At 40.6% G+C, this 12,776-nt stretch overlaps 1 protein-coding gene across 2 annotated transcripts in view; it reads right to left on the bottom strand.

Moving 5' to 3' along the window:
• The window catches only part of LOC120860300 (FERM domain-containing protein 3), a 345,585-nt gene that overhangs the window by 128,444 nt on the left and 204,365 nt on the right, over nt 1-12,776 (bottom strand). For both annotated transcript variants that reach the window (XM_040236079.1, XM_040236080.1), the window contains exon 4: nt 27-105. In XM_040236079.1, the coding sequence (XP_040092013.1) occupies nt 27-105 (79 nt within the window). The remainder of the gene's footprint in view (nt 1-26; nt 106-12,776) is intronic.

The following is a 12,776-nucleotide window of genomic DNA, read 5'->3' as shown; positions in this document are numbered from 1 at the left end:
AACATACAAACAAACAAACAAAATACCTGGTGAGCTCTTCTTTAATCTTCAAGGGTTCATGTGGGTAGAATTTCACTCTAAAGCACATGGTGTATGGTGGATGAGCTGAAACATCATAAAGAAACAGCATGAGAAAAGCAGCTAAGACCATGAGCTCAAACACACACAGGCGAGTCAGCCATGCAGCCTTCCATCGAGCCTGGGGGGAGCGGGAGGAGGATTTTCTGAAAGAAGAAGAAACAAAGCAACAGTGACCACAAAACTCAATGGAAATGCTTGACAAGACACCTAAAGCAAACTAGGATACGGGCAACCTGGTCAGTCAGTACAGCTTTCCATGTCACGGCTCCTTCCTTCTCTCCAGGCCACAGCTTCAAATAACATTTTCTCTTCCACTTCTTTCCACTCTCTTCTGACACATACATTGTTCGTAAGTACCACTCAGGATTTTGGCCTAGTGAAATATTTTTTTTAGCCTGTGAGATGGAAAAATGTCACCATACATGACTAGTTTTCCCAAAGTGATAGTGCCTTTGAACTAAAATCAAGATTCTTAAAATGCAGTCTGCTATGTACAGATCCTACTCTGTATAATTTTCACTATTATTTTAGTGTTATCTATCAATGAGGCAGTCGCTTGCATGAAAAGAAACACTTTTATAACTTCTTGCTTTGTCTGAATCAAGATGGCTATATGTAGACTGAAATTCTGGTTGAGGTTTATTGATTCTGGAATGTACTAATTGCATTAAAACATCCAGAACTCAATAAGCTCCCAAGGGGATTCTATAGGATTTCTGATACCTTTAATTATAAGACCACTGTTGACTTGCAATATTAACCTAATAAATGCACACAAGTATCATAAGATACATTTAGATTTCAGTTAATATACGAAATGAGCATCTTAAAATCAAAGAAGTACGATGGTTAGTATTATTATTTCTATGGACCTGACATTATTATTTGTCTCTGAATCATTATGATGCCTGAGATCACCTCTGAGTTTACATCCAAATGTGACTATGAAACAGCACTCTCTTCTGTCTCAAATCTTCTTTCATAATAAGCAGGGGTTAAATCACCTGTCAATTCTATAACGTCTGGGACTATTCTGTATGTAGACAAATTCTTTATGTAGAAAGGACTATCAGTATCAAAAATGAATGTATAATGAGGATAATTTAATCTGGAAAATAATTATTTAAAACAGTTTGAAAGAAAGCATCCAAATCCCAGGAAAACATAGCAGCATCTTGCTAGGTATCTCCCCAAAGAAAAACTGATTAAAAATACACACGCATACACACAGGTGTCAGAACCCTTTACTCAATGCTCCACTTCTCCACCAGAAACTAGCAAATTTCTCAACTGAGTTGTTTGATTTGACTTAACTGTTTCTTAATTGACCGTGTGTTCCCTACATTTAAGAACGCCAGTCTAGGTTCGATACAGGATACAGGATGCTTGGGGCTGGTGCACTGGGATGACCCAGAGAGATGATATGGGAAGGGTGGTGGGAGGGGGGTTCAGGATTGGGAACTCATGTACACCCGTGGCGGATTCATGTCAATGTATGGCAAAACCAATACAGTATTGTAAAGTAAAAAAATAATAATAATGATAAATAAAATAAATAAAAAGAAAGGGAGCATTTTTCTGGAGCACTAGGGGAAAATGTACACCTCTTATACAGCAAAAAATGAAGAAAAACACAAATGGAAACTCAGTTTTGATACAAAATATTTTATCTTTACATGTTCCCCAGTTTTTTTTCAATTTATTTAAATCATCATCTCTAAAAAATGAAAACTAATAGTGTTTTTAATGATAAAATATGTCCTTAATAGAAAGATTGAGGCAGTTGTTATACAAGCAACAGAACAAAAAAGAAAACAGCATTTAAAAAAGGCTTTTTCTCTTTTCTTTCTTCCTCCTTTTATTAAAGTCCTCAAAATTAATACATGTTTAAGCACAACCAATGAAGCTAGACAGACAGATGATAGAGAAATGAAAGACAGATAGATAGATGGATACTGATAGAGAGACAGATGAGCCTTCCCCTTTCACTTTCCTTCGCTTTTGTCTCCATTCCTGCCCTTTCTGTCCCCCAGCTCCCCACCCCACCCCAGACTCGCCAACCACTGTTAACAACCACTTCATCTCTATGCTTCTCCACTTTTGCCATCCTCACACATGATTACACACGTAAGTAATTTTTAAATTTATTCTCACAAAATGAGATCATACTATGTATGTTTCTCTTATCTCATTCAACTATCTTGCCCATCCATCTAGGACATTAGGTACAGATCTAACTCACTGTCTATAACAATTGCATAATAGTTCATATGATACACTAGAATTTATTTATCTATTCTTTTTAAATTATTCACGTTGTTCCAACATTATAATACATGCATTCTATAATGTATACTATATATATTATTGATATATACAATAATGAGATATCATTAAATGCAAGTGTTTTTATTCCATATATCATTAACTATTTCATAAATTATTAAATATATATATTTTAATATAGACTCCCAATATTTGAATTTGGGGGAATAAAATCAGCTGACTGAAGGCAAATAGAGAAAAGGAGGCTCACAGAAGGTAGACCCAAATGAGAGCTGTCATTTTCTCTTCTACCTGGTCAGCGTATTTCCTTGCCATGCCCTAGGCTGGCTTCAATAGGTATCTGAGCTAATTGGATACAAACTGGGATTTGCATTCCTCCTAAGGGACCATGCAGTGAGGCTCAGAGGTGGTCCCCAGGCAGCCATCTTTGAATTCCATGACTGTAGGCAAGCCTTTCAGCCATCCTTGTTCCAAGACCTGAGGCTTCAGAATGATCTAATGCTTCTCCCACATGGAGAGCTCTTCCATCATTTGAAGACACAGCTCAAGGTGCTTCTGAGCCTTTTCTAAAATAAACATCCTTAGGGACTTGCCTGGTGGTCCCGGGGTTAAGAATCTGCCTTCCAATGCAAGGGATGTGAGTTCTATCCCTGGTCAGGGAACCAAGATTCCCAGATGCTGCGGGGCAACTAAGCGTGCACACCACAACTAGAGAGCCCATAAACCACAACTAATGTGCCCATGTGCCACAGACAGAGAAGCTGGCACGCTGCAATCAAAAGCTCACAATGCCAAAAAATTAATACAAATAAAATAAAATACATATCCCCAGTTCTTATAACTGCTCCTCATATGGGAGTTTTGAGTGCCCTCACCCTGGATATATTCCTGCCTCCTCTGTGCTTCCTCAAGCTTGGAGCCCCAGTAGTTGCCAGGGCTGCTCAGGTGAGGGGACCATCACAGGCTTTACTTTGAACATAACTGTTGCTCCCTATCAACAGCCTCCTCTCAGTGCTGATTCACTCTGAGTTTACAGTAGACCAACAGCTGTAATTCTTTTCATAGATATTGCTGCTAAGTCAGACAGAAAAAGTCACTAAGCTCCTGCCATCTCCCCCTCCATTTTCTGGGATGTGATCATGGAAGAAATTAATACAAGGTTCTGGTGGTAGGCTCACCACTAGACCCCTTATCAGAGAAGGGATGCCAAGCAGGTAGCAGAAGAATCAGGAGGTGGCATTTTTCTTGTTTTTTAATAATTTTATTTAGTTAGTGTTTGACCGGGTTGGGTCTTCATTGCTGTACAGGCTTTTCTCTAGTTATGGAGAGCAGGGGCTATTCTCTAGTTGTGGTGCTAGCTTCTCGTTGCAGAGGCTTCTCTTGTTGTGGAGCGCAGGCTCTAGGGTGCTTAGGCTTTAGTAGTTGCCACTCTTGGGCTTTAGAGCACAGGCTCAATAGTTGTGGTGCACAGGCCTAGTTGCTTTATAGCATACGGGATCTTCCCAGATCAGGGATAGAACCTGTGTCTCCTGCATTGGCAGGCGGATTCTTTACCATTAAACTACCAGGGAAACCTAGAGGCAGCACTTTTCAAGTCTGAAATTTTCTACCCGTTTTCTTCTACTATCACATATACCCCTACTGTGGTCTCATATTGATCCAGCATCATTGGCCCTGTGTTGCCAAGAAAAGAAAAAAATTTTCCTATAGGTTAAAAGAAGTGCATGATCTTGACGTAATGAACCACAGGTAGCAGGCTTCTCCTTAAAGCACACACTGAAGGCTGTGGATGCAAGATTATATTATAGAGCAAGAAGTAAAGCTAAGGAATGCTCCTTCACAGGGCTGGAAGAAGCTGAAAAGATAAATAATTTCCCCCTAAAATGTTGATGACAAGATTTATGAGGGTTTGGACATATATGTCTTATTCAGCTTTCCAACCTCAGAGTTGCTTATTGATAAAGGATTAGTTCTCTCCCTGTCTAGATGACTGAAATAATGATGGTGCCCAACCTCTGAGGCAGATGTTAAGGTGAACAGCTATGTGCTGCTATCACATTCATCCCATTAGAACACTGGTCTAGAAGGTCCACAGTCTGAGTCACTACAGCAATTTCTAGGATTTCTATTTGAAAAATCTCAGGTCCTACAAATCAATCTCTGCCCTTCAACAGCTGGAACAGATTCAGGGACTCTGGAGTTGGTTACAATAGCTACTTCTAGTGGGAGGATTAATTAAAATCAACAAAAATTTTGAGTACCTCCTAGGTATCAGGCACAGGTTTAGATATAAACAAAAAATTCTGTCTTCATGGAGAACACATTCTAGTGGGATAAACAGATATAAAATGAAAATAAATAAATGAAATATGTAGGACATTTGAAGCTCATAACTGCTATGGAGAAGAATAAAGAATTTAAGGGGAGAGGGAAGACCATCCCCATCCCTGTTACCTTTTCTCATCTCCACACAAGCAAATCCCCCAACCTAAGTGCAATTCTCTTTATTACCTTCTAGAAAACTAAACAAGGGGAGAAATACAATTATGTAAAATTTTAGATCATTAAACCCAAATATGTTGGCAGTGGTTTAGGGTCAAAAGCTCAGCTTTGGAGCACTGGCAGACACCCCACCAGCTGCATAAATGCTGGAAAAGGAGCTTTTCCAGGCTCCAGCTGACAGCTGGCATGTGCTCCCTGGGACTAGTCTAAGGTCAAAATCCTCTTGTGGAGATGAGCCCACTCCCTTCGTCTTGCAGCTCAGTCTCTCTGCCACTCCAGCTTCCATGCCTTATTCTTAAGTTACAGAGAAAGAGGAATAGGGTAAAAGCTGGCACTTATCTCCCCAAACATTTGGTTCAGAAGTGGAACTGGAAATGTCTGATGAAGGAGCTATCTATAGAGCAAGAAATAGCCAACACAGAGGTAACATGTAGGCAGTAACGCCTACGCTCTGCTCGGGGCCCTTCCCCGACAGTGTCATCATGAAAAGCCACTATGTGGCTTTACTACATGGGGCACCCCACAGGGGGCAACACCCTCGTTCACTTCTACTGTGGTACTAAGGCTCTGGCATCAGTGATAGAAGCACACAGGATGCGGGAAACCCAAGCCCACCAGGAGTGCTCGAACCTCAAAGGAGACTTCAGACACTGATCTTAAGCAAGACACTTAACGTTTCTGTGTCCTGCTTTGGAAGAGGGAACAGCACCGGGGGGCATGTCAACGTCCCCAGAGGTGTTTGGACAGGTCCAACGGGTTCTTGGTACACACACATGGCAGCACCCCAACAAAGTCCACATTTAGGTAAGCCTTCCTAACAGAAGAGCAGAGGGAAAAGGAAGGCTGGATATGGGAGGGAAGAGAAGAAGACTGAACTGCACTTAAGTCAACAGCTGAAAAGCATTTACTCAGCCATGTAAGTGCTAAAAATGAGAACATCACGGAGGAGCAGAGTAGGGGAAAATGTTAAATCCACTTTAAAATGCTGGGAGCAGATAATCGCCCCAAGAACAGCAGGGATCCTCTGGCACGACCCTTTGTTACCTGTCAGGGTAGGCCAAGTGCCACCGCAGGGAAGCTCAGGGGCCCCTTTTATGCATTAGCAGATCCCAGGGTATTGTCATTTGGGTGGTTTGTTAACAGTGAGAACATGGGGAGAGGAACAACCGTTTATAAAGCAGAGACAGACTTCATCTGCACTTTGAGATCTTGCTCAGAAATGAGGATAGGGATAAGAAACGATTAGGTGAGCAGCCTCCCCGGTGAAAATGGAAATTAAAAAAAAAAAAGACTTTCTATTTTTAATCAGCATGCAAACATGTTAAGTCGCTTCAGTCATGTTCGACTCTGTGTGACCCTATGGAGTGTAGCCTGCCAGACTCCTCTGTCCATGGGATTCTCCAGGCAAGAATACTGGAGTGGGATGCCCTTCCCATCTCCAGGGATTTTTAACCAGTAACCATCCTCAAATCTTGTAAAAATAAATAGGTGAAACTTTTTTTTGGCTGGTGAAACATACCTCAGCAATTTTTCTTAAAATACAGTGGTCTTCCTCCAATCATTATAAAGAACAATAGAAAAACATAACTTTGGGAATGTACATATAAACTCATGATCCTTCTCATGCACATTTTGGCTGACAGCTATGAACCACCCCACCACACACCTCCCCCACCCCAACTCTGTTCAACAGCAGTTAAAGCATAGTACCCATGGCTCCAAAAGGCATTTGTTAGGACAGTACTTAAACCTAAGAATGTGTCTTTCATGCTTCCCTCTGGGACTCTTGAAAACAGAAGTGTGATCATTTTTCAGACTTTCAAACTCTGGAAAAACCACTGCAGAGGGTTTGGTGTTGCAGAAAGGACCCCTAGCATTCCAAGTAAGAGGCTTACTTTCCAAAGGACATCAGGCAGGCATCAGGGGTCCTTGGTCTGTTCAGCACAACTGACACCTTTTTATTCCTAACCAAAAGTCCCTCCCAGGTCCTTTCAGGGGCTTTAGCTTGAGAGCTGAGGGCCACACCTCACGTCTCCATTGGGCAGCAGTGCAAAGGGACACTGATGAGCCACATTTGGTGATGAAACATCTCGGGAGCACACGCTCTTTCTGAGTATGTGGAAAAAGGTGCTGCGTGCTGAAAGGGCAAAGCATTACTCATAACAAACTGTAACTCAAATGAACCAGCCACAGAGAACTACTCTCTTAACAACTGCTCTCTTCTAGTTGGAAATGATTATTACCATTAAGTGACAACTGTTACTATCATCATCAACAGCACAGGTAATCCCTCTATCCCTCTTTGACTGAAATGACATGCAGCAGCCTCCAAGATGTTACTGGTACTGCACCTCCTCTACTTCCAAAGCAGAGATTAAAAACAACATTTCTTTAACTCATCTTCCTCCTGTTATAGCTCTCTCTTATGTTTTAAGCACACACACACACACACACTCACACCCACACGGGGAGAATGAAGTCACCCTCTAAGCACTCTTTTCGGGGACATTGGAGTGCTGAGCAGCTGCCTCACAAATACTTATTCTTGGAATTCTCTGACTGCCTGTGCTGCACAGGAGAAGCTCCATCAGGGACTTTGATATTCAACATGCCTAATCTCAAGTTCACCATTTGAACAAATTGGTATAAACTTAAAACTCTCAACTTTCATTTCCTCATCTGCAAAATGGGGATAAGAATGCGACCAACCACCTAAAAGTAAGGATCTGTGAAATTTCTCTATAAAGGATAAGAGAGTAATTATTTTTCACTTTGCTGGCATCAAGGCGGCTATCTCAACTACTTCCATCAGAAGTTGCAGGGTAGAAGCAACCACAGACATGATGTAAACAAATGGCATGATATGTTCTAATAAAACACTGAAATCTGAATTTAATACACTCCTCATGTCACAAAATATTCTTTCCTTCTGACCATTTAAAAATATGAAACCTACTCCCAGCCTATGGCCATGCAAAACCAGGTGGCGGGTTGGGTCTGGCCCAGGGGTCCTGTTAACAGAGACCATGATGAGGATGACATGATTCATGAGCTAGAGTGCCCAGCAGACTGCCTGAGACCTTCACACTCAACCCAGAGGAGTTACTATCACCCTAGAGGTGGAAGAAGAAACCCATGTGGATGTCGTTGAGTCTTTTAACTTGACCTAAGTCACATATCTTGGTTCAAAGGGAGACAGGGGGACTGTCATTTCTTAGGAAGGAGTGGGGATGGAATACTCATGAAATAGGTGCCCAGATGAAGAGATATTTGGCAGTTCTGCTTCTAAAGAGGAACTTTGCTGCCTGGGACTAGGGTGCAGGACCTGAGAATTTCAGCCAAAAAAGGTTAGTAAAAGTACATGAAACCGAAGGCAGGAGATCCAGGTGCCTGCTTGCTGCAGATGTTGTGTAACTCACTGGCCCCTCAGGAGTAATGTTGGTTGGTATAAATCAACTAGTAATAATAATAATAATTATTATAACAGCAAAAGCAAAATTACTTATGTAACTTGGTACTGAGGTGTTTTTTTCTTACCACAAAAATGCATCTAAAAATGAGGCATTATAAAGTATTTCCAGCCAAAGGGAAAAAGAAATGAATAGAGCTTTCCTAACCCAGTTGACCCAGATTTGAATCACCTCTAGGATTCATATACCAAGCATGGACTCTCTTGGCCCATCACAGTTATCATTTCAACTTTTGTGCTGCCAACACATGGAGTTTTGAATCACATCACCCATTATGAAACAACATGGGCACTCTGGAAGGAGAAAGGAAGCCCTGAAAGTATCTCCCTGGTGACATAAAGGCTTCCGCTGGAGGATGCTCCTTTTCCTCCACTTTCTCTACCATTCCTGCCACATTCCCTCTCTTCCATAAGAAGTGCTGGGTCCTCCCCAAAGCATAACATTGTACTCAATCAAAGTGACATCCATGTCACCACCAACCACCCTATTAAAAATTAGAAACCCATGGCTTACCAAATGTGCAAATCAATTAGAATTGTACATTATGAATTTTAGGTATTTTGTCATTACTTTTGTTATCATTATTTCTATCCATGTTGTGAAATAAAGAAAGAACACAATGTGGAAATTATTTATAGGCCCAAACTGCCTATAAATGGACTTTTTCAGAGAAGGATCAAAAAAAAAAAAAAAGAAATTTTAGATGAAATAGTCAAACCTGGGAGAAAGAAAGACAGTTGGCCAAACCTACTAAGCTATGATGAGAATAAAAAACACCTGCCCCTAAAGCTGGAAAGAAGCACTGGAGAGAAGAAAACTGAAGAGGGCGAAACCAGCCAAAACTAAACCATAGCAGCTGGGGACTTAGTGTTACGCATTTGACTGATGCAAGGGGTTTTGTTCAGAAGTGTGAGTTTTACTTTGTGTTCAAAGTATATGGCAGTTTAAATTCTTCTGCCTGCTCTCTAAAAGGAGCAGTTTGGTTCTAGACAACAAGCATTTATTAAGAACTTACTATTTGCAGAGGCTCGTAGTAAGCCATGGACCAAGTAAAGAAATCTTCCAAACTAAATACTAAGGATTAGATGAGTATATCTATATGCCTGAGGACAACAGGCCAGGTTGCCCCAAAAGGTCTAGAGATGGGGCTACAGTCCAAGGTGTGTTTGAAGAAGTAAACTGTTTGAAGTTTTACTGTCAGAATGTATGATCAAGTTCAACAAAGAATAACACATACACAAAGGAGAAGAAATGAGCCACAAAACAAAATCATGAAGGCTACCCAAACAGTAAATAGGAATGATAAAGGGTGTGGGAGATCTAAATTGGGGTGCTTGGTGCAGTGAGCTGGGTAGTGTAACCCCCAAATTTCATAGCAACCTGAAACCCTGAATGTGACTTCATTTGGAAACAGGGTCTTTGAAGATGTAATTAATTAAGATGAGGTCATTCTGGTTTAGCCTGTGTGCATGCGTGCTAAGTCACTTCAGTTGGGTCTAGCTCTGTGCAATGCTATGGACTGTAGCCCACCGGGCTCCTCTGTCCATGGGATTTTCCAGGTAAGAATACTGGAGCGGGTTGCCATGCCCTTCTCCAGGGGATCTTCTCAGCCCAGGGACTGAACCCAAGTCTCATGTCTTACCACTAGTGCCACCTGGGAAGCCCCATACTGGGTTAGGGTGAGCCCTAAATCTAATGACTGATATCCTTTATAAAAGATGGAAGGGGAAATTAAGATACAGACACAGAGAAACATAAGGAGAAGGCAATGTGAAAATGGAGGCAGACACTGGAGTGAGGCAGCCTCGAGCCGAGGAAGGAATGCCAAGGCTGGCCAGTGATCTTCAAGAGTGAGAGGAGCCGTCAGAGGGAGCATGGCCCTGTTGACACCTTGACTTCAGACTTCTAGCCTTCAGAACTGTGGCAGAATCAATTTCTATTGTTTTAAACCAGCCATTGTATGGTACTTTGTTTCCACAGCCTTAGGAACTAGTAGCAAAGGGAATAATTGGAAGAATAGAATTATCATCCAAATGAGTCCCATGACTGGGTATGGACCTGTGGCTGTTCTCCTGTTCCTGACACCAGAGCAAAATCTATGCTTCTGGTGTATGCGTGCATGCAGAGTTTCTCAGTAGTGTCCAACTCTTTGCAATCCCATGGACTATAGCCCCCCAGGCTCCTCTGCCCATGGAATTTCCAAGGCAAGAATACTGGAGTGGGTTGCCATGCCTTCCTCCAGGGGATCTTCCCAATCCAGGAATCGAACTCACATCTCCTGCCCTGGCAGGTGGGTCTTTACCCCTGAGCCACCAGGAAATGCTCCTGGTACTCTCTGTCTGTACTACAGCAGAGTACATGCTCCCTATTAACAAAATTATATTAGCCCCCAGGACTATTGGAAAACCAAGGAATGATACACAAGCATAAAGTGTCATAAATATTACCAGAAACACAAATTATAAACCATCTCAGGCTTCCATGAAAAACAATCATAACTTTGGGGAGGAAGCACCAAAGATATCAGCCAGCAACTTGACTCAACAGTGTTCTTATGGCTGAACCCAAATCCATGTGTTATACAGAGAATGGGGTTCTCTGCACCCTGATTTGCATGCAGAAGCCATTTCCAAGAACCCTTATCCCTTCACAGTGCTTGGTGGCAGCACAGTACTTGATATATAGAGCAAGAATAAGATTTTAACTCTTCTCCTGGTCTAACTAGGCACCAGCCAGGATTAAGCAAAGAGTCTGTTTAGAAGACTAAGTGGGCTTTCTTTCATCCAGGTCTCTATTTCTGCAGTACATGCTTAATGCATAATGCACTTTGATTCCTTTCTTCCTATCTTTACTCCTTTCTTGACTTTTGCATAAAGCTCCCTCTCCTTTTATGTTCTCTCTTTATTATCAAGTGATATATGAATATATTCTCACTGAAAAGATCAGAGTAAAATGTAACTATATGTAGTAAGACATGAGGGCCTCACCTCTGTCTACTTCATTCTCTTTCCCAGAGGTAACTGCAGTCAGTATACATCTATTTAGTCTGTCTTCTGTGCATTTTCATAGTCATATAGATAATATGTATTTATTTCCATATAATCTTTATATTTTCATTTATGATCATTCTATACTTGGTATTTTACTTGCTTTTTAAACTCTACTATATATCTAATAAATATTTTGGTGTCAATAAAATATGTCTGTTTTTTTTCTTTAAATGACTACATGCACTCAACATAATTTATTTAGCCTGGCCAAAACTTAGAAGCTTTTTATTGCTTCCAGTTCCCAGTATGATAAGCAATACTCCAATGGACACAATGGACATCCTTGCATAATATATATACATGCTGGAATAAATTTTGCTTTCAACAGACTCATGGAAATGACCTTGTACCAAAGACATAGGGATTTTTAATCTTGAAAGATACAGCCAAATTTCCCTCCCAGATGGCTTTACCAGTTTATATACTCCCACCAGAAGTGTTACCCTCATCCTCATTGACTGGCTATTATCAATATTTACAATTTTCCTGGTAAAATAAGGGCTTCCCTGGTGACTCAGTGGTAAGGAATCTGGCTTCCACTGTAGGAGACATAAGAGATGCAGGTTCAATCCCCAGGTCAGGAAGATCCCCTGGAGGAGGGCATGGCAACCCAGTATTCTTGCCTGGAGAATCCCATGGACAGAGGAGTCCAGTGGGCTATAGTCCATAGGGTGGCAGAGTCAGATACAACTGCAGTGACTGAATAGCAGTATAAAAATATTTTGTTTTAATTTGTATTTTCCTTGTTACTAACGATGTTGAACATCTGTTTATAAGTTTATCGCCCACTTATTTTTATTCCTTTTATGTGTTTTTTTTTTCACATTTTTCTACTGAGTTTTTCTTTGGGCTTATAGCATCGACTTTTTATAGTCTGCATATTACTACTTTTTATATACTTGACAAATGTTCTTCCCATTATTTTGCTTGTATTTTAATTCATTTATAATTCATTTTATAGTCATTCATCCAACAAATATTTACTAGGAATCGACTCTGTAGAGAAAACAAACCAAATATTCTAGTACAAACACTTAAATTTTGTATCAATTTGTTAGCATTTTGCTTTGTTACTTCTGGGTTTGATGTTTTCCTTAGGAAATCCTATTTGATTCCATAATTACAAAAAATACTTCTGATATGATACACCACATGAACAAAATAAAGAATAAAAATCATATTACCATCTGAATGGATATATAAAACTCAAATCTATTTATGATCTTTAAAAAAACTCTCAACAAAGTATGTATAAAGGGAACATACTTCAACACAATAAAGGCCATTTATGACAAGCTACAGATAATAAAAGATGCTTGCTCTTTGGAAGAAAAGCTATGAAAAACCTAGGCCGTATATTAAAAAGCAGAGACATCACTTGCTGACA

This window comes from Oryx dammah, unplaced genomic scaffold (genome assembly GCF_014754425.2).
Source record: "Oryx dammah isolate SB20612 unplaced genomic scaffold, SCBI_Odam_1.1 HiC_scaffold_11056, whole genome shotgun sequence".
NCBI classification, from domain to species: domain Eukaryota; kingdom Metazoa; phylum Chordata; class Mammalia; order Artiodactyla; family Bovidae; genus Oryx; species Oryx dammah.
The sequence above is the reverse complement of the archived record's forward strand: the minus strand, read 5'-3'. Positions and strand labels throughout refer to the sequence as shown.